This window comes from Sorex fumeus, unplaced genomic scaffold (assembly GCF_029834395.1).
Source record: "Sorex fumeus unplaced genomic scaffold, SorFum_2.1 ptg000063l, whole genome shotgun sequence".
Lineage (NCBI taxonomy): Eukaryota > Metazoa > Chordata > Mammalia > Eulipotyphla > Soricidae > Sorex > Sorex fumeus.
Window position 1 is genome coordinate 83,087,786 of NW_026606120.1, and position 26,244 is coordinate 83,114,029.

Below are 26,244 nucleotides of genomic sequence, written 5' to 3' on the forward strand. Positions count from 1 at the left end.
AGTTGATCCCATAAATCTCACTGGGAGTGACCCCTGAACTCAGAGCCAGAAGTAGCTCCTTAGCACAGCTAGGTGTGACCCCAAACCAGTCAAACACAGGAGGGAGGGAGGGAGGGAAAGAGAGAGAGAAAGAAAGAAAGAAAGAAAGAAAGAAAGAAAGAAAGAAAGAAAGAAAGAAAGAAAGAAAGAAAACCTTAAGATGAAACAACAATCAGCGACTTTATCCTAAATCTGTCTGTATTCTCACCTGACCCATAGAAATGCTCATCAGTGTCTGCTCACTTCCTGTTGCTCCAATCCCTAATGTATGTTTCAAGAAGGAGCATTTAACAATAAAAACAATTCAAGAAGTATCGTTATTAGCAGCCCACCTCGTTTGGAGAGTGCTGTCAACAATTTAATATGATCAAGTGGTAGGTGAATTAAATTTCTTCTCAACATTCAACCCAATAAACATCAGTGCCTGGTAAATAAAAGCACTGTGAGCGTTTCATTAAATGTACAACAAAACTGGAGCTTTGTTAATGACATTAATTCTTCACTCATTCTGAGAGCTTTAAAAGTGGAAGGGAGAGTGAAAATAGCTCCTCAAAAAGACATCGCTATTCTGTTTGATCAATGCCTAGTAACCTACAAGGCATAATTAGATTTGAAAAAAAACTCTACTTAGCTTTTGTGGTTTTTAAATCAAATTTCATCATTCAATAAAATGTTTGAAAAGTTCACTACAGAGATATAGTAGTATAAGAGGTAAGGTGCTTGGAGCAGAGCCCACCAGGAGTGATCCCTAAGGACCACCAGATTGTGGCCCAAAGTAATCAAAGCTGTTTCAAAATAATGGAATTGCATGGGTAAAAGTTTATAATGTAAAGTAGAAAAACTCTAGTCAGGATGCCCCTCCCCCCTTCTCTGACTCCCCTATGAAGGCTGAGTTGATGTGAAGGACACAAGGATAGTATCAGCGGTCATATCGGCCAAGAGCCGGAGCTCAGGAACCTCTTTCTCACCTGGATCTCTCTCCCAGTGGGAATTGGAGCCCCTGTGACCCCTCGCGCCCTTCCGGAGCAAACCAAGCCCTCTCTCCTCAGACCCAAGCCAGCTTGCTGTTGCTATTGGTTCTTTGGTCCCTGTGATAGACTGGAGGCTAGTCAAAGTTTGAGTCTAGACCTCCCAGCCCTCCTCCCCTCCAGGCACAGAATCAGGCCCAGAAACCCTCCCCCACCCCACCCCACATCACCTATCACTCTGTTGCCATCATTCCTTTCATGAGTGACTTGTTTGTGGATGGTGGAGCAAGCTGGATCTGAGGCAAAATGGCCCACACAGCCCCACCCTCACCCTTACTCGAAATAACCCTAGAACTGGGACTCTAGCATTGCACTTGAGGCACTTCTTTCTGCCTTTGATTTTCCTTTTTAATATTCTAAATATTTTGTATTTATTACGTGCACACATGCACACAGAGTTCCATTCATTGTTGATGATGTTGTGATGACTGGGGTCCTAAGGAAAGTGGACTCTCACCTTCAGTGAACACTAACTAATTCTCAAACTAATGAGGAAACAAGACTGGAAGGCTGAGGGTAGGTGAACATTCCCAGGACAGTGGAGTGAGGGAGAAGTGGAGAGCTTTGGATGCCAGTGTCCTGTAACTTCAAGATTCTTTTGTTTTCTTTTCTTCGTTTCTTTTTTCTTTTCTTTTCTCTCCCTCCCTTCCTCCCTCCCTTCCTCCTTTCTTTCTTCCTTCCTTCTCTTCTTCCTTCCTTCCTTCCTTCCTTCCTTTCTTCATTCCTTTCTTTTTGAGACACCTTAAATTATGAAGTTATTCATGACTGAGTTTCAAGCACATGTTTCAGCACCAATCCCTTCACTAGTCTTCACTTTCCTCTACCAATATCCCCAGTTCTCCACCCACCCCGCTGAATCCTCTGTGGCAGGCACCCCCCCCCCGACACACACACACACACACACACACACACACTTATCTTTTCGGCTCAGTGATATCCTGCATATGGCTTTCATGTCCCCTTCCCTGTGTCCCTCTCCCCACACCCAAGCTCCCTACTGAAGACCAGTTTGCATGCTCTTTGTTTCTGTTGTTTCAGGACATTAGCTATTCCCATACTATGTCTTTTATATGCTGCATGTGAGAAAGATCATTCTCTGTCTGTCCATCTTGCTCTGACTAACTTCATTCCGCATGATACTCTCGAAATCATCCATCCACCTAGCAGCAGATTTGTAGGATTTCATCTTTTCTTATGGCTGAGTAGTATTCGAGTAGTATTCCAGTCATTTGTTCTTGGGCATTTGGATTATCTCCAAATTTTAACAATTGTGAACAGTGCAGCAATGAACATAGGCATGGAAAGGTCTTTTCTGGATTGTGTTTTGGGGTCTTTGGAGTATAGTACAAGGAGTGAAATTTCTGGATTGTGTTTTGGGGTCTTTGGGGTATAGTACAAGGAGTGAAATTTCTGGATTGTGTTTTGGGGTCTTTGGGGTATAGTACAAGGAGTGAAATTTCTGGGTCATACGGAAATTCAGAGACTATAAAATCCAGCTCCCGGAACCGCACGGCCGCAAATGCGGTCTTGACATCTTATCAAGACATCTTTTTTATGACATCTTATTATCTCATTCCTACTTTGGACAAACTTGCAGGCTATCGAATGTAGCCTGCCCACAGGGCAAACTCTGAGTCTGGCAAACTCCCCGTGGCGTTCCAAATATGCCAAATACCAGTAACAATGATGGGTCTCATTCTCCTAAAGAGCCTTGAATATAATCTCAGGGCTAGGATGAAAGAGACGTTACTGGGGCCTGCTCGAGGCAATCGACAATTGATGGAAATTCAATTCCTAATTTTCTTATTGGTATTGCTGGGTCATATGGAAACTCAATTCATAATTTTTTAATTGTTTTCCCAAAAGTCTGGACCAGTCAGTATTCCCACTAGCAGTGAATGAGGGTTCCTTTTCCCCCCTCACAAAACACTAAGTGTTTTTGTTATTTTTGATGTGTGCCAGTCTCTCTAGTGTGAGGTGATACTTCATTGTTTTTTGATTTGCTTTTCCCAAGTGGTGTCAGGAAAACTGGTCAGCCACATGCAAAATAATGAATATCATGCACAGACATCAAGATATCAAATCAAAATGGTTTAAAGACCTCTATATACTTGGAGACCTTGATATACTCCATATTCCAGTAGGCAGGGGTCACACCCAACAACTGGCCCCCTGGTGTCATGTAATCCCATCAACGGCCAAGACCCAGAGACTATAAAACCCAGCTCCCAGAAGCGACATCTTATTATCTCATTCTTACTTTTGACAAACTGGCAGGCTACTGAATGTAACTTGCCCACACGGCAGAGTCTGGCAAACTCCCCGTGGCGTACCCAATATGCCAAATACCAGTAACAATGATGGGTCTCATTCTCCTAACCCTGAAAGAGCCTTGAATATGGCACATTTTAAAAAAATCTCAGGGCTAGGACGAAGGAGACATTACTGGGGCGTGCTCGAGGCAATCAACGAACAACAGGAGAGTCGTGATCGTGATCATGATTGTAATATACTTGAATCCTTCTTAAAGGATTTTAAGAAGTGATCATCCATGTCAAGAGAGAGATTCAGCAGGGTGTTATCATTTCACTGAAACTCTTCAGTTCCACCCTCGAGAACGTCATGCGATGACTGGAATGGGAAGGAATGGGAGTGAAAATAGATAGTCAGCAACTACACCACCTCTACTTTGCTGATGACATCGTTCTAATAACACCAAACATTAGCCAAGCGGCACAAATGCTGGCCGACTTTGACCTTGAGTGTGGAAAGGTCGGACTACAGCTGAATCTCACAAAAACAATGTTTATGAGAAACAGTCTCATTCCTGACTTTCCATTCACTCTCAATGGAACGAACATCTCCGAATGCAACAGTTACGTGTACCTAGGTCAAGAAGTCAACATGACGAATGACCTGACACCTGAGTTTCACAGGAGGAAGAGAGCAGCTTGGAACGCCTTCAAGAACGCAGAAGAAATAGCTAAGAGGATAAAGAACCTCCAGCTCTGGGCACGTCTCTTCGATTCCACTGTTCTTCCTGCATTAACATATGCCTCAGAGACCTGGGTGCTACGAAAACAGGATGAGAACTCTATTCAGGTCTCCCAAAGAGGAATCGAAAGAGCTATGCTTGGAGTATCATGCTTCATTCAAATGAGAGAAAGAATCCAGAGTTCCAACCTCCGTTGACAGTCAAGAATCAGGGACACTGTCTCATTTGCCAAGGCATTGAAAATCAGATGGGTTGGACACGTAATGAGATTTGGAGATGACCGCTGGACTAGAGCCATTACCGACTGGATTCCACAGGACATCAAAAAGATCACATGGCCGCCCACCTACTAGATGGTCAGACTTCTTCATCAAGACCCTCAATGATCAGTTTGAGGCTCTTTGTTTTCCTAGAATGAGCAGATGCCATGGGACTACACTAGCACATGACAGGGATGAATGGAGATGTTACTGGCACTCGCTCGAGCAAATCAATGAGTAACAGGATGTCAAGTGATCAAGTGATCATACTTGAATCCATGTTACTTCGAGATAAACAGAGGCAACACCCTCCATGACATTGAAGCTAGAGGCGTTTTTAAGGATCTAGCACTATTAGCCAAGCAAGCAGAAATAAAGGTGAACAAATGGGATGACATTAAGTTATTAAACTTCTTCATCTCAAAGGAAATAATGACCAGGATACAAAGACACCCCACAGACAATGAGAAAATATTTGTCCTTCAAAATTCAGCCCTCTTCATTCTGCAATTCTCGTCGTCTTCTTTCTCAGTAGATTAATTCCTTGTCATTCCACTGGGGTAATCTTGGGATAATCTTTTCTTACCCTTGATGCCTCTCAGTTTCGTTGTCAATGTGGATAATAACTGTACCTACCTCAGAGTTTCTGCTAATATGGTAAAACATTTAAGCATCACGTCAGAGTAAGCGCCAAATAAATATTTACTGTTTGGCCCTTGTCATCATTCTCATCATCATTAGTCTTGTCGCCCAAGCTTTCTCTGAGGGGAAACTACCTCCCAGCTTTGCCCAGAAATGCCCTGTGCTTAGTCCCTTCATGACACACCCCTCTGTCTCCTCCCCATCTTTACCCTCCTGTAAACATAAGTTTGCTGACAACGAGGGGACTCCAAATAAATGTCTGTGACATCATCCCAGGGACAGATCAGTTTAGGGCATACAATTAGTTTGTGGGTACATAGGGGTGTTGGTGTGCACGTGTGTTTGCATGAATTAAAAAAAATCTAATCTGCATATAATCACATGGAAATGGGCCAGTGTAGGACGAAATGAAGGAAATTGGGGTGATGTGAGGGAGGGCAATGTGGGGAGAACTAATACGTAAGCTCTTTGATAGGTTGGGAAGAGGCTGGAGACCATGTTCGGGTGAAGGAACTTTGCTCCTTAACCCTTCCTGGGGTGCATTTTCTTGCCTCTTCTGCTTTTTTGGAACTTTTCACAGAGTTGATACTATGTACTCCTTAGATGTTTGATAGAATCCACTAGCAAAACCACCTGAGTTTGAGAGATGTAGAGCTGTGTTTTATGTCACCTCTTAAGTTGCTTTTGGTAATTTGTGTCATGGGGGAAATCCATTGTATCTAAACAGTGTTGTTCATGCCATTTCCTTATTCCCTTTTACTGCTGACAGACTGACAGCAAAGTCCCTGGTAATAGTTTCTATCTTCTCAGTGTGGTTTCTGATCAGTCTCTCTCTCAAGATTTATTCATTACAGTCATCTCTTCTCAGAGAACCAGCTTTGGGTTTTGTTGATTTTCTCTCTCGTTTTATTTTCCATTTCATTGATGTCTGTTCCTTATAGTTACTATTTTATCCTGCTTATTTTGTCTGAAATTTCTATTTCTCAAGGTTCCTCATAAATCTTAAACCCTTATTATAGAACACAGTTTGGGGGGGAGGGTTCTCTGCTACTTAGTAAAATAATTCAGAGCTACAATTTTGCTATTAGTATTGATTTAATTATGTTTCATAAATTTTATGCTTCCATTTTTGTTAATTTTAATTAATTTCAAAGTCATTTCTAATAGTCTGTTGATTTCTTCTTTAACTCAAAAATTTGGTATTTTTTTTCTTTCCCAAATAATTGGGAAATAGGTTTATTTCTGTTGTAAGTTTATAATTTAACTGTTGTGGTCAGTGATTATGTTCTGTATGATTTGATGTTCTGTATAAAATTTGTTGTATAGCCCAAAGTATCGTCATTCTTGATTTATTTGCCATGCTTGGAAGTGGCATTTTTTTTAATTATTAGTGAAACACCATGAGGTACAGTTGTAGACTTACAAATTTTTGTGCTTGGGTTTCAGTTATACAATGATCAAGTGCCCATCCCTCCACCAGTGCCCATTCTCCACCACCACTGATCCCAGTATCCCTCCCACACCTCACCCCCATGGCTTGGAGGCCAACAGAACACACCTGGCGGGGTGGGGGAAAGGCAGCTCAGAGAATGAAGTGGCATTTTTAAAATCATCTTTGTGTCCTCATTAATTTCACTTTTTTTCTAATAGTTCCTAAAAGGAAAGTGTTACCAACTTATCCATTATAATTTGTGGATTCGCCTACTTTTCCAGTTCCCTCAGTCCTTACCTGTATATTTGGAAGCTCTGAAATTAAGTTCAGACACATGAGGATTGTTATGTCATTTTATGAATTAAATGATAAAAAAATCTCTTTTTCTCTGCTGAACTTTTTTCGTTTTGAAATTACCTTGACATAGCAGGGCTGTGCCACCCATGAGTCCTCTTGGCATTTGGCATGGTACATATTTCTCCATCATTTTCATTTTAACCTTTTAAAAATAAAGTGCTTATCTTTTTATTAGTGAGACATCATGAGGTACAGTTGCAGACTTACAAATTTTTGTGCTTGAGTTTCAATTATACAATGATCAAATACCCATCCCTCCACCAGTGCCCATTTCCCACCACCATGGATCCCAGTATCCCTCCCTACCGCCCATCCCCCCATCCCACCCTGCCTCTGTGGTAGAGCATTCCTTTTTGTTCTCTCTCTCTTATTAGGTGTTGTGGTTTGCAAAAGAGGCAATGGGTGACAGTCATGTTTGGTCTATAGTCTACTTTCAGCATGTTTCTCCCATCCTGGGAGGATCCTGCCAACACCTTTATTTGGTGTTCCCTTTTCTATCTGAGCTCCCTTTTCCCCTAGCATGTGTGGCTGGCCTCCAAGCCATGGAGTAAAATTCCTGGTACTAATCTCGGCCATTCTTGGGTGTTAGTCTCCTATTTTGTTACTTTATGTTCCCCAGATGAATGCAATTTTTTTATGTTTATCCCTATCTTTCTGAGTCATTTTGATTAATATGATACTTTCCACTAGTGCCACTTATGTGTAAATTTCATGACTTCCTCTTTCCTAACAGCTACATAGTACTCCATTGTGTAAATGTACCAAAGTTTCTTTAACCAGTCATCTGTTCTCGGGCACTCAGGTTTTTTCCAGATTCTGGCTATTGTAAAGAGTGCTGCAATGTACAAACAATTGCAGATGTGACTTCGACTATATAAAGTGCTTATCTTAAGAATATTTTTAATCCAGTCTGACAACCTTAATCACTGAAATGGGATTTTTTTTAATCATTTATACTTAGCATAACTATCGATATCTGTTCTGCTGGTTTTCATCTTTTCACTTTTGAAGGGTGCACACAGCATTGCTCAGGGAACTGTTTTCGGGTTTGGCACTTGGGGGTTGCTACCAGCAGTTTTGGTGAGGACGTATTTTTCGTAGTAGCTGTTGTCACTTTTCGAGGTTGGTGTCCATTTAGTGTTTTCCTTCTTCCTGAACCTTTGGGTTTTACACAGCATATGTCTGCTAGGGATAAATCCCCAGACTGTTTTATGACAATCACAGTATTTCATCTTTAGTTTTAGAGGGTATTTTCACTAAATATGAAATCTATATTAGAAAAGCATCTTCCTTTTGGCATTTGAAATTTTCACTATTGTTTTCTGACTAGCATAGTTTCTGATATGAGATCTTCAGTCAGACATGGCTTTTTAATGTATCAGTTTCCCTGGCTCTTTTCAAGGTTTTTATCTTTATTTCTTTTCTTGTATTTGCCATTTATAACATCTTAGTGTGCTTTTCATTGTGTTTAGCATTTTTTTCGTTTCTCTTTTAGACTTCAGATTTATAGTTTTCTATATGTTGAAAAAGATTCAACTACTGCATCTTCAAATATTTTTCTGAACCTTCTCCTTCTAATATATAATTGCCCATATGTTTGATGATGTGATAGTCTCATAAATTACTACATTATTAAAGATTTACTTTTTGTCTCTATGGGAATCATTTGGTAATAATCAAAATGCCTGTGACATGTAAATGAATCCTTTAACCTCTAGTGCTCAATCTGTTCTTAATCCCATCAGGGTAAAATTTCTTTTTGTAAGACATACTGCAGTGTTCCCACCAGCTTACTTAATTTTTTTTTAGCTTTCATTTCTGTCATTTTGTTTAAATATTTTGGTTAATAAGTACCTATTAAATATTTGCCTATTTTAAAGTCTTTGTTTACTAATAATTTTGCCATCTCTGTCATACCAGGGTCTAACTCTAGAATTACTTCCTCCTCCTTTTGGTCACAGATTCATGCTTGTCCTAAGGCCTGAGGGTCTTTCACTGTTGGGTACACATTGTAAAATTTCTATTATTTTGAAAGTTGGATATTCTTAACTTCTTTTTGAAAATATTGGAGTTTATTTGAGAAGCATATGTGACTTGCAGGTGACCAGTTGGTTCCATTTGTTAGGCTAGATACATGATAACTTTACAGTGAAGTAGGTAGGTTTCACTAGTCCCATGACCAAAGTATGATCGTGACATTCTAGGAAGACAGATGTTGGATGAGCACCCACCATTCTGGCTGTTCAAGACTTGGCCCTCTTCCAGCATTAGGAATTATTGATCTCACCACTTACCAATCACAATTTGCTGGAACCTTCTAGAACTGAACTCAGAGGAACTCATGTCTGGAATATAGCTCCTTCCAGTCCAGTCCCCTGCCCCAAGTCTCATCCTGGGTCTACCCGCCTCCTCTGGGCTGAACTCGCTTCAGTCACTGCGTGCAGACCCAGAAGGTGCCTCGGGCAGGGGCCACGCACTTTGTAGCTTGACCCCAGGGGCTACCTGCTGGCTGGTGCCTTCATTGGGCAATTATGACCCTGTGAAGACGTCCAACAAGCTCCCACATACAGTCAGCAAATAGCTCCCTCAGCATCCGCACGCCCTCCTTAGCCCTAGTGGAAATCAGAGCATCATTTTAGTTGAAGGAAAGTTTCGGTCACTCCCAGGAAAAGAAGCAGAGTTGCAGGATTCCTTCCCTGTGGATGGGGTGAGAAGCAAAGAAGCAGGGTCACCGGGAGCACACGCCTGTGACAGGATTGTTGGAGCTGAAGCCTCTCCATTTCCATAGGTCTGACTCTGAGAGCCTGGAAAAGGCATCGTGGGAACTTGGGGAGGGGGCGGGGCAGCGTGGGAGGGGTGGTTCCCAAAACGCAAGTCCTTATCTAACGTCCAGACTCTAGGCAGGATGCTCCCTGGTGGATGCCTGGGAGGTGACTCTGCCACTCCACCTCGGGCCCCCGGGCCCCACCCGCCAGCCGCATCTTTGTCCCTCCACACATGCGTTTGGTCGGCCCAGCTACAAGAACATCTCAGACCAACCCTTTCTGGTCCTTGCTTGCCCTGCAATCTGCCAGCCTCTTTCTCTCATAGTAATAAAGTCGGACCCCTTGCCTCTGCTCCGTCTTCCCCTCCTCGACTCTGCTCTCTCCATGTCATTTTACTTCTTTGCTGTTCCACCGGCGTTGCTGACCTTCACCAACTGACCGAGGAGGTTGAGTCCCTGCTCCCACCACTCTTATCTCACTGTAGGTGGGGCTCTTGGCTTGCCTCCACCCCAGACCCTTTGCATTGGCTCCCCCTGAGCCTCCTGCACTTTTCCTGGGATCCATCAGGGCATCCTTGGACTCCTGCAGCATTTTCTCACCTTTCTCTTCTCAGCCAGACCACCCCCCCTGCCCCCACCCCACCCTGACTTTCTGAGTTTTTGCACTGTCAGTTCTTCTCTCTCCTCACCTTCTACTCCGGCGTGATCTCTCTCCGTAGCACTGGCACTGTCCCAAGTTAATATCACTTGGTGCTACTTCTTTTTTCCCCTCTCCCTAGGATAAAAGTTCTGTTGGGATAAGGAGAGATTTTGGATTCTTTTTCTCACTGAGGTAATCCTGGAACAGTGGCTGCATCAGTGGTTTGTGAGGCCCAGGGCGCAGCAGGCCACAGGGAGGGAAGTACCCCACTGTGACCCAGACTCTCCTGTCCTCACCAGCACCCCTGGCCCCCAGCACTTTCAGGGAAAAGTGACAATTTTTATGACACTGCCATTAGTTGTTCTGTTTTTTTTTCTGGTGGGTAAATATTTACACGGAACACTTAAAACAGAGTCGGGCATGTGGCAGAGGCTCCCATAAGTGTTTATTCAATAAGCAACAAATGTTTTATCAAGTATTTTGTGATTTTATATGAAACACTGAAAACAATGAAATACTGTCCTCCCGTTTTTCATCGATTTGCTTGAGCGGTCCCAGTAACGTCTCCATTGTGAGACTTCTTGTTACTGTGTTTGGCATATTGAATCTCAGTAGCTTGCCAGGCTCTCTGAGAGGGGCGGAGGACCCGAACCTGGCTCAGCCAGGCTGGCTGTGTGCAAGGCAAACGCCCTACCGCTGCGCTATATATATATATATATATATCTATATCTATATATATATATATATCTATATATATATGCGCAGAATGGGAACAAACCTTACGAGGTTGGAGTGGCCAAAATGCCCTCCTGGAAAGTGCCCTCATTTCCTAGCTAGAAGGGAGGCCAGTCTCCAGCTTGCTTTGGAAAAAAAGTGACTGTGAGCACTTGCTTCACCCCCCCCCCCCCACCGTGTCTCACCAAGATCTCCCCAGTGAGCTCTTGGGATCAGGATTATGAATGCGGGGGAATTTGTGGCCTAACCTCTAAAGAGCTGCTCTGGGCCTGAAATCTATCGCCTGCCCGGTTCTGGCCGGGGTCCGCTGCAGCTACTGGAGCCGGAAAGCCTCTGGAAGCTTCTCTGGCACAGAAACTCCTGCTCGCCGGTTTGGGCGGCTGAGAGCGGCAGCCCCTGCTCAGCTGGGGTGAGACTGCTCTCTTCTGCCTGTATCCTCGCCGTGGCCAGGGCCACCCCATCACTTAATGCTTTCCCGGAGGCCGCACCTCTGGGTACTCTGACACGGGCCTTTGGCCTTCGCCTTGTGAATGAGGTCCAAGCATCGGGTCACTGCAGTTAGGAAGGCCACTGGCCACAGGAGTAATGAAGAAGCGGGCTGTGCCATCTGTCCACCTCCCGGGTGACCGTTCTCACGGCAGGCTCTCTGCTAAGGTCTGTACCTGCGTGCCTGGGTCTCACATGGTGGGGACTGGCCGGCCCACTTCCTCACGCTGGAGTGGAGAGATGGCTGGAGTGGGGCAAAGTCAGAGCGTCACTGCCTCCTTCTATTGGTGAGGCCAGAAGGAAGAGGTCACCTGCTGCCCAGTAACCAGCGTGACAAAGCTTGCCCACTCATCTCCACACTCAGGGAATGAGACTAGGATGTTAAAAGGGGCATGAGGCCAGTGTTCTCAAACCGCCTCGGCTGGACATGAGAAATAGCTGCCGGGAGTTTCTAAGTCCTGTTGCCTGGGGAGGGAAATCAGGTGTCAGTTAGGTCGGGAGAAGGCTCTTTGGAGCCGTCCCCAGCAATGCCCATGGCTGACTCCTGGCTCTGTGCTCAGGGATCACTCCTGGTGGTGCTCAGGCGGCCCTCTGCAGTGCCAGGGATCAAACTGGAATCAGTGAGCTACAAAACAAGCACCTTAGCCTCTACACTCACTCTCTGATGCCCAGACATCAATATTTTTTGTAAATTCTGCAGAGAACAAGAGAGGAGATGACAGTAATACCTACGGTTCCAGAAGTACAAGAGAAGCTGAGAATGAGCCAGGCGTAAAATGGGCTTAAAGGATCTGAGAATCCAACAGCTAGTTTCAGGAGGGGGCAGGGGTGGCTTGTGGCTTGTGCAGCAAGCCCTTTCCTGTTCTAGAACTTTTGGAAGGCTCAGGTGTTCAGTTCAGAGAGAGGTGGAGGGGAGCTTGGCTTCTTTGCAGGCAAGTCTGGGGGTGGGTGGTGCCATCCCGGCATCAGAAGGGGGGCCTAGAACTCCATGTCCTGGGCTCACACCACATTTATCTGGACCCAGTTGCCCGAAGCTGCCTGCCCCAGGCGTCTGCAGATGGGGGCCGCTTTCATCAAGTGCTGCCAGGCTCTTGGAGGAAGTAGCCAAAGTGAAAGGCAGAAATGAGCTGGGGAGGGGGGCGGGGAATGCCAGCTAACCTGAAAAAAGTCAGTAGAGAGAGATGTGTGGGTGTCGGGATTTAAGAATCAAATCAACTTGGGTGAAAAAGGAGACCGTATTGAAGATTATTTCACTTTATATATTTATGTGATTTACAGTATTGATGACGGCAGGGATTCAGGCAGGAAACATTCCGACACCACACCCTCCATAGAGCGTCAGTGTCCCCCACATCGTGTCCCAGCGTCCCCTCCCCCCTGCCCCTCCCCCCCTGCATGATACACTTCCTATTGAAGATCAGCTCCCAGGACTGGAGTGACAGTACAGCAGGGAGGGCACTTGCCTTGCAGCCCACCCACGTTTGATCCCCGGCATCCCATAGGGTCCCCCGAGTACCTCCAGGAGTCATTCCTGAGCATCGCTGGGTGTGGCAAAAAAAAAACCACAACAAAAATATCAACTCTCAGCTTCTGTTGCCTTTTGAGTTTTTGTCTCTTTATTATGTTACTTCACATATCACATTACAGAGCGCTCATTCTCTATCCCAATCTCTCCTCCCAACGCCACTCAGCATGGTAGGTTCCAGACCCACCCACATAGTCACCAATGGCATGATTTCATCTTTTCTTCTAGTTGAGCAGTATTCCATGGTGTTTCTGTGCCACGACCTCTTTATCTAGTCATCATTGGCCCTTGGCCTCTTGCTGAAGCCCCAGAGCTCTCCTCCTCCGCTCTGACTCCATCACTCTCTGTAGCGGTGGGGGACTCCTCAGGTCTCTTAACCTCTCTGTGCATCGGTGTCATCATCTGTAGAAATGCCAGTGATGATGCTAGTCAGAGAACCAAGGTTGGAGGATTGGTGGGGGGAGGGGGGAAGATGGGGGCAGGGAATCACTTGGAAACACCAGACCTTGAAGCTGAGTTTTAAAAGTCCTTTGATTTTACCAATTGAGTTGAGAAATCTCTTTAAGTTTAGAAAGACAGGAACAAGAAGGAAAAAAAGAGAGACTGCAGTAAACCCAAGTAGTCAAACAGGGAGAGAAAGGAATGAAGGAGAGAGGCCAGCGAGAGGGGCTGCAGCCGTCTTGCGGGTAGTGACCAGAAGCTTCTCCAGAGCTGGAGAGCCCCGTCCACACTGCCAAGGTCTTCTTAATGCCCGGCAGGGATGGCCAAGGGGGGCGACGAGGGCGCATCCAGGGGCGGTTGGGGACCCTCAGGGTAATGTGGTGCTCCCGAAGGGGTGCAGAGCAGAGAGCAGGTCACGGGCGCAGACGGGAGGAGCGTTCTAGGCAACGTGGATGGACTCAGGAGGGCCACATCAGTCACAGAGCCCGAGATGGTTTGACGCTTTTGTCACTGCAGAAACAGTGGCTGGTGTTGGCAGGGGGAGGGGAGGTGCAGCTCTGCAGGGAGGGGTACCCAGGGCGGCTCTCCCTGTGCCTCTGCCCCCTGCCCTATTCCTTCCTGGGGCTGCCTCATTTTGGCTGTGTCCATTTTCTGTCTCTTTTCCTTTCTCTCTCGTTCTCTGTCTCTCTATCTCTCTTTCTCTCTGTGTGTGTGTCTCCCTCTCCCTCCCCACCCCCCGCCACCCCAGAAGTCTGTGTTTGTCTAATAATTGGCAAGAGAGGGATTTTTTTTTTTTGCTTTTGCTTTTCGCTTTTTAAGTGATGAATAGTTGGCGCTAGATCAAAGACAAGCCCTGTGGTTTTCTGGCTGCCCCCGAAGGGCGGGACAGCTGGCCGCCGTCCCAGCTGCCCCGCAATGGGCATGTGCATGAGATACCAAGCTCCCAGGTCACCATGTGTGCTCATGTGTGTGCCTATGTGTGTGTGTTTTCCAGGCCAACAGCAGGCTGAAGCAGATCGAGAAGGAGTATACTCAGAAGCTGGCCAAGTCATCGCAGGTAAGCATAGCCCAACACAGAGCCCTCTCGAGGACCTCCCTGCACGCCAGCTGCCAGCTACCCCGCACTGCTTTCTGGTATTTGTGGATTTGCACCACATTTTTATTGGCACGTGGATAAATGAAGTGGGCTTTGAATATTTTCATCTTATTCGAGTTTTGTAATTAGACACATAGAACCATTGGAGCACAGGTGACATATACTGGTAACACACACACACACACACATACACATACACACACACATACACACACACACACACACACACACACACACACACACACACATAGAGGTTGTAAAACCAGCCTGTAGACTTGAACAAGCCCAGGCTGAAACCAATTTCGCAAGGGCAGAAGATACCCACCTACTTCTGTGATGTAAGCAGCTTGATACCATCTGGGCTTTTTCTTTCTTTCTTTTTTTCTTTAGGTTTTATTTTTTTTTTAATCAGTGCTCTTCATAGCTGCACCCAAAGACTACTTAACCACGCAAATCAAAGTGATTCATCTTCTGGGTAATGCTCACAGCCCAGCTGGTGGCTTCTTTGCGGGGAAGGAATCCTAAGTCCTCACATGTGTATCTCACTGTCTGTTGTTCTATAGTCATTTTTCAAAGGTCAACAATCGGGTGCTTGTTTCTACTTGACATATGATGCCAGAGAACGTTTTCGGCCCAAGTTGCTGTAATGATATCCTATAATATCATTTAGGGAATCCCAGGCATTCCTCAGTTGTATGAGTAATTCCAGAATAAATAAAGATGCATTTTCATCTTACAGATGGCTAGATTAAGCCCTTTAATTCCGTGGCATCACATCTAATGATTTTTTTTTTAAGAAGCTTTCCATGGTGTTTTGGCTCATAGACAGGGCTCTGTGGGAATGAAGTGACAATGACAGACCACTCTGTGTGTTACCACAGAATGGTCGAAGCAATAAGCCCAGCCACGAACTGGTCACTGAATCACAAACGTTTTCATGGCGCCCCCGCCACATGGACCCCCCAATCTTTAGTAACCATAACTCAGGTGAGAAGCAATCAACTCCCCATGTTTCCAGCTGAGAAAACTGAGACCAAGAGAAGGGATGTCGCACCAGGCAGTGGGTGATGACACCAGGGTCCAACCTGACCCTGACTCTGGAACTTCGTCTCGAAACCACCAGCCCACAGATCAGGGATGTAGCTGGGTGGCTGGAATCTTTATGGTGCTGTTCCTAAAGTTTTCCAATTATGTCTAAAATGTGTACGTTGCATCACTCACATCCCATATGAAAGCATTCCAGCTTTGTGTGAGTGAGGAGTTGTCTGTGCAGGGCCAGAGGGACTCAGGTACTTTTCTTGCACACAGTTGACCCTGGTTTGATCCTGGCACCATGTGTGACCCCTCCCCCCAACCCACACACCCTACCCCCACCCAGCACTGCCAGGTGTGATCCTTGAGCACAGAGTCAGGAGTGTTCCCTAAACTCATTAGATGTGACCCTCCACTCCCCTTCCAAAAGACTCGTCTATACACCTTTAGAAGATGGTTCTGGCTTGACGGCCATCATTCCAGACCTTCCCTGAGCAAGGGACTTGGGGAAATACCATTAACCTGAAGATCCCCAGCTGCCCCCCTCCCCTTGCATTTGCTTCGTTTGCTTTTATGCTGGTTGGGAGAGGCTGACCGAAAGTGTGATAGAAGATAGCTGTGAAATGCCTCCGTAATAGCAGTGCAAACAGGAGCAGTGAAGTTTGTCCAGAGGAACGTACAAACGTGCCTGATTAATTCATATGAAAGCAAATTCAGTGTGTGTCCTTGGGGGAGCGCGTCAGCTTTGAAGATGGACAGACCTGCCCTTGAAAGGCAGCAGAGCCAGGGGCGTGACCTTGAGGGAGTTACCTGGGTGCCCTGGAATTCAGTGTCCTCACCTGTAAAATGGGGCGGAAGTACTTACCTCATGGGATCGCTCTAGGCAGTGAGAGACACAATGCCCAAATGTGCTTAGTCCAGAGTAAAGCGCTGAAGTAAACGCTATCCCCTGCATCGTCCAGAATAAGGTACTTAATAACTGCTAGACATGTAAGAAATTTGCAATAGGGAAAGGGAAAGAAGGTAGTCATAATGAATTGAGGGTGTTCCAGAAAGAGGTAGCATTTATTGCAACAGCACTGTTTTGGGCTGTTTAAGACTTGACGAAATCTCTCATCTCCTGCTAAGATTTGGGGAGGTATTGAACAAGTATTGAATATTAAAACAGGTAGGAGGAAGAGGAGGTGGAGGAAAAGGGAGAAGGGGGAGAGGATGAAGAACTAGTTGGTGTCTGTTATCATGTATTGTAACCATCCTTTCAGAAAGGAAAGGAAAATGCAGCACCAAAAAAGAAAACTGGAGATCTTAGGAAGGGTCTGAACACATAATAAAATAGTCAGTCCTTCCTATAAAAGGTAAAAATGCAGCCATACACTGATAATATTTTTGCCCATCTACAAATCTATATAATTATTTACATGTGTAAAGGTATTTACATATGTATACATATATATATAGTTAGCACAGCGGTAGGGCGTTTGCCTTGCACGCAGCCAACATGGCTGACCCGAGTTCGATTCCCCTGCCCCTCTCGGAGAGCCCGGCAAGCTACCGAGAGTATCTCGCCCGCACGGCAGAGCCTGGCAAGCTCCCCGTGACGTATTCGATATGCCAAACACAGTAACAACAAAGTCTCCAATGGAGACGTTACTGGGCCTGCTCGAGCAAATTGATGATCAACGGGAGGGCCTTTACTTATATCTGTGAACTAATGTTTGGATTGGTTCAGAGGAGTAGATGATCTGAAAATGAATGTTATAAAGCAAACCATGGATTGACTTCTTTCTGTTTCCCAGTGCTAGTTTGCTGGAATCCCTGAGCTCTTATCGAAGCTGATGAGAATTTCAGAGCAAAGTTGCTTAACTGTTTATCGGATTTTTCAAAATCTCTCCAATACACCCCCCGCCCCTGTTCCCCAGAAAGTAATAAGATGGATGCATTAGTGATGACTGCATTGGTACTTGGGGGAACATCAGGTTAAATTTGGAAAATGTTTTCATTATTTTCCTCTCATAAATGAAGTTACTCAATCTTTAAGATGATATCAAGATAGGGCCATGGGCCATGCACACAAATGGGCCATGCACACCAAACCCCTGCCATACACGTGTCCACCATGATGGCCAGGCTGGCCCTGTCTTTGGGCACACTTCCAAGTGTCATTTCCATCAGAATCACATACTTGTTATTTTTATCTTAGTCTTACACATTAACCCTACCTCCTCAACCCCCTTGTAACATGCCCCCCCCCCCACACACACACATACACACACAAACACACCCCATTGAATTCATCTGGTGAAATGACTCACAAAGTAGCCAATTTTCAAAGAATTTTTCCGGAATGTGGGTTTTGTTTTTAAATTTTAGAAATGTGAGATGGCAGCAGACACTGCACCCCCCCACCCCCGCCTTCCTGCACTCCTGATGCCTGCCATGGCCTGGGCAATACCCTTCTCCTCCCTGCCCCACCATCAATCCGGGGTGGCAACCCCAGCAGTAGAGAGGGCTCAGGCGCTTTCTTCCCCCAACTCTTTGATCACGGCAAACATTTGCCAAACTACAATTGCCCTTGTCCTGTCATATTTTTCAAGAGAAGCTTAATGAAAGTTTCAACCTGAGGGCTAGAGAGGTAGTTGGCCTTGCCCAGTTTGGTCTCTGGCACCACACATGGTTCCCCTGAGCACTACTGGAGTAGCCCATGAACATGTAATGAGCCAGGAGTAAGTCCCCAAACACCCCTAGGTGTGCCCCCCCACCAGCTACCCCCCAGACTTAAACTTTGCCACTATCGGAAAAACAAGAGTGTGAGCAAGATGAAATCTTTACTTCTCCTTACAGTGGCTGGTTCCAGGGCTAGAGCCATAGCACAATGGATATGTGGCCCACATAGGTTCGATTCCCAGCATCCCAGATGGTCCGCTAGGAGTTATTCCTGAGTGCATGAGCTAAGAGTAACCCCTGTGCATTGCTGGGTATAACCCAAAAAGAAAAAAATTAGAATGGCTGGTTCCAGAGTATCCAGCTCAACAGGCTGCTGTGTACTGTGCAGATGAGAAGCCGGATTCCAACCCCAACATCACACAGGCCCCCAAGCACTGGCAGGAGTTACCCCTGAGCACAGAACCAGGAGTGGGCCTTGAGGAAAACAAAGAATCCCTGTTCTTTTCCACAAAGTCCTTAATAAAGCATTTAATATTTATGTAAAGTGCTGATTGCTTCACAATAATTTAACGATGATAGCATTAGTGGGAGAGATGTCTGCGCTACCAGTTCCAAGCAGCTGTTCTTTTGCTTCCCAGAATATTAATTTTCTTTCTCTGAGCCCAGTACAGGATAAACCTTTAGTTGAGTGGTAGCATTTTGTTTTAAATTATAACTCAACCAAAACTGGTGGGTTGTGATTATGGATGTATAAATTAGTTTTTATTTTTCCTCAGAAACATTTTTTATTATTATTCAATTAGAGAGGCTATATTATCTCCAGATAATTTGCCAGGTAATTATTTTTTCTTGTTTGCCATAATTGTAGTTCTCTGACTAAAATGTATGAGTCCAATTTCATGTCCTGAGCTAAAGTGAAAACAGTCTCTGTCTCACACTCCAGCTTACCAACCAGAAGAGTTTCGTTCCTAACCTAAAGCATATCTGTCATCTTGGAATGATTTCTTAATCACAAATTAAATCTCAAATCTGTTTTTGAGATTTATCCTTATTTTAGCCACCTCCCTATATTAACCTATCAACCAGTTATCTCTCTGGTTGGTTTGCCTAAGGTGTTTTTGACAACTCTCCCTTTCAGCACCTCCATCAGTTTTTGCAACCTTAAATGAAATAACTTTAAATAAAATAACTTTTAGGGGTTCCGGGAATAAGAGGGCCTGAAAAAATTAAACAAAATAATTTTAAATAACACACTTTTCCAAAGATAATCTCATTATTTTCCCAGCAGCATCTCATTATTTCCCCCCAAAGGAATGTCAAGGTTTTATTTTCCACACCAAAGCAAGCATGTTATCCTGAGAACATTCTTTGGACTATGCTCATTCTTTCTTCCAGAGCCTGCATTTATTTCTTTTGGGTGTACTCTTATAAATCTAAAAGTCAGAGCTCCCTTTTTCGTGTTCTCATTGTCATTGGATTTTTTTTTAGGTTTTTTTTTATTAAAAAATTTATTTGGGGGGCTGGAGAGATAGTAGCCGCTGGTAGGGCATTTGCCTTGCATGTGGCCAACCCGGGTTCAATTCCCAGCATCCCAATATGGTCCCCTGAGCACCCCCAGGAATAATTCCTGAGTGCAGAGCCAGGAGTAACCCCTGTGCATCGTCAGGTGTGACCCAAAAAACAAATACATATGTGTGTGTGTGTGTGTGTATGTATATATTTGATTTGGGGGCCACACCCAGCATTATTAGTTTTATGCTCAGTGTCATGCAGTGTGAGACTCAAAACCTGGGCTTCTGCAGTCACCGTCCACACCTTGTTATCATTTGAAATGCCGCCAAATAGCCTTATCTTCAGTCTTGGTCAGTTAAAAATGAATATAAATCCTAGTTTTAGAGAAGTATTTTCATTTTGAAAGTGTATTTCAGGATTGTGGTGGATTTGTGAATCAGTGCATGAGACAAAATCACATACAAACACAGACACTACACACACACACACTCACACACACACAAAACATACAATAAACTCATTGCAGAATTAAAATCACCACTTCTGTGAAGCTGTGGTTTGCTCAACTTGAAATACTGCATTAGCCAATGAAAGAGTAAGTTATTTTTACTATTTGGCCCCACGTTCTTACAAAATAGCAATCTGAAATTGTGTGTGGGGCCAAGGTAAACTGGCTTTTTTTTATCTCTTGCTCTTGTGATTGAGTGAGTTGATTTGTTCTCTGCCTCAATTTCTGACATTTACTCTAAGAATTTAACCTCCCCGGCTCCATAGAAGTGCTATGAGAAAGCCAGAATTGTAACAATATTTCACCAAAATTCAGAAAACAGGTTAAAAATTATTAATTCTCAGCAGATGATTTCTTCCATTCGTTGCAAAAGGTTTGCACTTGCATTTAAAAATATCAATAGATTACCGTTATGTTTTGTCATTTGGTTTACATTTGTCTTCAATTATCTACAAATTCTATGTGCTAAACTTTTTATAATGAGTTTGTCTAGTTCCATAAGCAGAAACTCTTTATTTCTTATTATAAATATGCTATTTGTGTCCGAGGTGAGCAACTAATATTTCTAGAGGAATTATTTTCTGGGAAACTCCTGATGGTCTCTATGTATTTCCTATAAGAAAACATATAATGCTTTTATCTAGTTTTGTCATCAGATCTTACTGCACTTAGCAGTAGGCTAACTTGGCCAGTCTTAGGTATAGGTATATAGAAACAACTGGAGTCTATTTTAAACCAGGACAGAAGTTGTTTTATTAGAAGAAAATTCATTCCCCACTTTCAATAAGTCTTTACTATTGAATTTGAAAGAAATGGAACCCAGGACTAGAAAGGTGGCTCAGTGGTCAAGCACCTGCTTTGGAGGCGTGAGACCCGGGGTTCAAGTCCAGGCCCAAGAATAAATGAATAAATGAAAACACCATATCCAGGCTGAACAAAAGAACCTGCTCTAAAGCCTGTTAAAAGGCCCATCATCAGATGAATAATTTGAGAACCTGTTAATCTGATAATGCAGGAACCCCATTAAGGAGGAACCCAATTTTCAAACCTGCAAAATGTGCTACAGAGAATGACAGTATTGCAACTAAAATCAATTTTCATGACTGTGTCTCAGTTAGGAAGAAAACAGCCTATGTGGATCAGTGCCGAAAGCAGGTGTTGACACAGTAACAGAACCTTGTGTCAAACAAGATAGGCTGGTTAGAGGAACCAGTCTGGGTCGCTATTGATCTGGCTGTGTGGTTCAGTGGAATGTATCCTTGGTGAAATGTTACATATTTCCCTCTTCCTGTACCTCTGTTTTCCCAGTTCTAAAAGCTGAGCTGTAATAATGCTTGTCTCACAACAGCAAATGACCTCGAAACTGAAGATCGTTTAGCACCATACACAAACATTAACGAAGACGCGACATTAATTGTCAATTAGGTGACTCTGAAGAATGAACTCTTGATTATTTTCTTTGCTTCTCACAGTTCACAGTATTATGAGAAGCAAAATAGCTTGCCTCGCTCTACTTTAAAGTTTATTTTCTCAATAGAATAAAATCTGAAGCTTTTCATATTTTCACGATCACAGATGTTCTTTCTTCAGATGAGCAAACCCTGTGGAATGTTATAGTGGACGTGTCTTCCAAATAATTTGGTTTGGCAGTTGTTCACCATTCACAGTTTTGTCATTGTCTCTTGTTGGATGGAATTCCATGCCTTAGCGAGTGCTATATGTCAGTTGAAAATATTTAGCTTGTGTAACAGGGTTTTGCCCAACCCGTCCTTCGGTGGGGGATAAATATGTACAAAAGGGATGCTTCCCACGGAAGAATTTGAAGTCACGGCATGCTGTTTTCATTTTAGATCATAGCCGAACTTCAGACAACCATTTCCTCTCTGAAAGAGGAGAGCAGCCGGCAGCAGCGGGCCGCAGAAAGGCGGCTCCAGGATGTTACACAGAAGTTTGAAGATGAGAAGAAGCAGCTGATTAGAGATAATGACCGAGCAATCAAGGTAATCTGACGATTCAGTAACCAGTGGGACCAGCTGCTTTCATGTAATTAAAAGGAGGGCTGAATTCCCAGCAGTGGGCAGATGGATGCAGGTATCTGGCCTGTTCACACAGCCTGCAGTCAGTTCCATTCACTGCACTCTACCTTTGATGTAGCCAGTGACTCAGGCTGACTTCCCTCGAAGAGATCACATGCCAGCAGAAAAAGTCATTTTTTGGGCCAGCCTGATCCATTCACATTGAACAAATATTTGAGAAATACTCTGTCCTTTCTCTTGAGAACCACTTTGGAACTGTCTCTTGAAATTAGAATGACGGTGTTAGCCCCGGACTGCCGGCCTAATAAATGCGGAAGCCAGCTTTCCAATTGATGTTCCTTTCTCTTGCCCACATCCTTTCATTATGGATTCGCATAATGAGAAATAACCTGTTTGAGGTTTGGAATGCCAACCATTTGATGTGCTTTGACATAGTACAGGATAGAAGTCTTGCTGCTGAGAACCAAGCTTGTTTCCAAATGGCTTCAGAGAATCACACCTTGAAGAGCAACAGAAAATTCCCCTGACCCTGATACTTCAGTGATGGGCGGTTAGCGCTCAAAGGGTTTTTTTTTTTCTTTCTTTTTCTGGGCTTCATAGCAGTGTGTATTATTTTAAGTGTCTGCATCATGCTGTGTTTAATCTGTGAGGATAGCATCTGGAAACCTTTACAAATAAGGTTGAAAAGAGAACAAAAAAGTTTGAAAGAATTCCCAGCAAAAGATGATTTTTTTTTCCCAGTGATTTTACTTTGTTACAACAATGCCTACAGCCTGTAGAGTAATCATACAAAGCAAAGGAAAAGAAAAGAAACATTTGGGTTTGATTGCTGCCCTTTCCTACCTCACCCTTCCATCCCTCTTTTTTATAGCTTTTTTTTTTTCTCCGCTTTTTGGGTCACACCGGGCTGTTCTCAGGAATTACTCCTGTAGCCAATCAGTAAATTAGGGGAAAGTTCATGTCACTGTAAGGTGGTTTTTTTTTTTTTAATCTACCCTTTAGACCTGGACAGGATTGACTAAACAAATAGAATTTTTTTTTAATCTTAAAATATGGGCAAAATCCTGACACTTTTGAAGTGAGGACTTACTCTGTGAAGTGAGAATTTATATTTCTCCTGTGTGAGCTCTTTCCCCTGCACATAGCCTCACACCTCGAAAGTGTTTCTTTTTCAGCTTCTGATGGTTAATAATGTTTATTTGAAACCTCTTCATTTTCTTTTTTTTTTTTATAATTTATTTATTTATTGAATCACTGTGGGAAAAGTTACAGAGCTTTCAGGTTTAGGTCTCAGTCATGTAAATATCAAACACATTTCCCTTTACCAATACTTATTTTTTACCGCGAACCCCAATAGAACCCCACCTCCCACCCCTCCCAATTCCTGTGAGGCAGATGAGTTCTAGTTAACACTCTATCTACTTTGACTAGATTCATTGTTTCGATAAAGGATGCACCATTATTATTTAGAGTTTATGACACCCCCCAAATCAGACATGCTGAAAAAGCATTATGAAATGATTTGCTTTCTACAGCTGGGTTTTAAGAATTAAATGATGCGTGGCCGCACGGTTTTGGATTTCTGCTATTTTACTTATTAACCCTGGAAGTGTTTCAATTAAAAGTTAGATAGTTAAGAGATTGGTTTCTGTGCTCTGGAGTCGTGGCCGTGCCGGAGAGTCGCTCGTGGGGGGCAACTGGTGACCTTGGTAGGGCGAAAAGGACGGACTGGAATGCCCCCCTTCCCATGAGGTCCCTGCCACCCCCACCCCCGGCTCAAACCTGCTGTCCACAAGGCTCCCATGCAGCCGCCATCTTTCTTTCCAGAGAGGAGAGGGCGATGAAACCTCTTCATTTTCAAATGCATAGGAATTAACCATTGATCTATGTAACTGTGGGCTCAGTTATTTTCATTACACTCAAAGTGGATTTCTTTCTACGTTATGTCCCCAAACCAAGGGGTCAATAATGTTCATACTTTAAAAGAATATTTAATTGCCCTGTATAATTCAAAAGAAACAATAGCTACTGCATGACAAAGGTTCCTAATATTTTTTCTTTAAAAATTTGTGTAAATTTTTTTAATCTTTTTTATTTTATAAAGTACTTTGTTCACAATGGGCTGGAGCGATAGCACAGCAGGTAGGTTGGGTTCTTTTGCCTTGCACACAGCCGACCCAGGTTCGGTTCCTTCGTCCCTCTTGGAGAGCCCGGCAAGCTACCAAGAGCATCCTGCCGGCACAGCAGAGCCTGACAAGTCCCTGTGGGTATTCGATATGCTAAAAACAGTAACAAGTCTCACAATGGAGATGTTACTGGTGGCCGCTCAAGCAAATCGATGAACAATGGAACAACAGTGCTACAGTGCTACAGTTCACAATATTTGATTACATTTAATATTCAGACACCAAGCCCACCACCTTACACCTTCCCACCACCATATTTGGGATGTTTCCATACCAAGCCCCAATCCCTGCCCCAAAGCACAACCAAAATAATATATTTTGTATTCTCCGTTAACAGAAAAATCACTGAAAATGCTACAAAAGTATCTATAAAGGAAACAGTGTGAAGATTGTTGCATTTTGGCAGAAGCCATTAAGGCATTCTTTGTAATATCAATAACATGTTGTTAAAAGTTGAGTGATGAGAGCTTTCATATATATATTTCTTAAAATATGTATATATGCACATATATATATTTCCCTCTATGATTTGTTCCCTACTATTTGAACCCCATCAAATGTGGTGTGGTACTTATTAAAAAATGGATAGGCAGTGTCTTATAATGCGTCACGTGGCCGCATTTGTGGCTGCACGTTCCAGGAATACATTCACTCATGCGTGAGGCTTGACCCTAGCATGTGGGGAGTGTCCTTGAGCATGGCAGCAATTGGGTTCTTAAGGTTTTCAGCTGCTGGGGCTGGGTCCCTTGGGGTGGAGAGGACTCTCACCCGCCCTCCTCTGGGCTACCCTGAGTGAAACAGCCTGGCGTGGAGTCTGGTGGCATAGCTATGGTGTGTGTGTGGGGGGGGGGGCATTGTGTTGCTCCTTCTGGGAGAAAAAGCCATGTGATCTGGAAGGTGACTGATGACGAGATTATCTGGCACTGGCAGGAGGTGGCTTATGGGCATGACCCCTGGGTCGCTGGAAATTTGGGGGTAAACAAGCAGAGGATCTCCACTCCCGATCCTGTTGTGCCCAGAGTCCAAGGTCACAAAGTTCCACATTACCTGGGCTCTGTCGGATTCCACTCATGCGTGAGGCTTGGCCCTCGTGTGTGGGGAGCAGCCTTGAGCATGGCAGTGGTTGGGAGCTGGAGGTTTTCTGCAATGTTGCATCAATATTAAAAGAAATATAGTTCATCTGCCTATTTTAAATTACTTGTTTTTGCAGTACATGTCTATTTACCTATAAAAAAAGGAAAAAATATATTAATTTCCAACAATGTCAAATTGACTTAAAAGGTGGCTATAGATGTATATAATATTGGACCACCAAAGACATAGGGATTGCACGTATCTGAAAATAAGGAATCTTCTAGTGTGTATCAGCTGTATTTCCGTTTATATCATGTGCAACATGAATGACTTTTTAAGAACTAACCAACAGCCGAAGGTCATTCATCCCTTAGCAATGGTCTCTCCTCTGAATCACACGATACAGGAGTCACAGCTGGTACGTGCTGTGTTTGAGGTTCTCTGCCAAGTGCTTTCCTTCAGCTCATTCCGTCATCTTATTCTGAGGAACGGATTTCTCTCCCCCATCTTACAAACGGGAACACTGAAGGCCTGAGGTTAGACCCCCCAGCTCGGAGCCATGGAGCCAATCAGCAGACAGAACCAGATGCCAACTCCTGCTCTCTGGCTTGTGAAAACCTGGGTTGTTGATGCCCAGCACCTCACCTCCATTTCCTCCATGCTCTGAAAGTGAGTCTCTCCCTGACCAGCTGTGTAGGGTCCCCCACGCCCGTTTCCTGTCTGCCTGACTAATGACAGCACTTCTGCAATACTTGTTCGATAGGAACTTTCTCTTTGGGTGTTCTGTGCATA

The 26,244-nt window shown here is 44.1% G+C and overlaps 1 protein-coding gene across 2 annotated transcripts in view; it reads left to right on the plus strand.

Moving 5' to 3' along the window:
* Positions 1-26,244, plus strand: part of CEP112 (centrosomal protein 112) — a 468,287-nt gene that overhangs the window by 357,865 nt on the left and 84,178 nt on the right. For both annotated transcript variants that reach the window (XM_056127155.1, XM_056127154.1), the window contains 2 exons: positions 14,339-14,401; positions 22,007-22,156. In XM_056127155.1, coding sequence (XP_055983130.1) covers positions 14,339-14,401; positions 22,007-22,156 — 213 coding nt within the window. The remainder of the gene's footprint in view (positions 1-14,338; positions 14,402-22,006; positions 22,157-26,244) is intronic.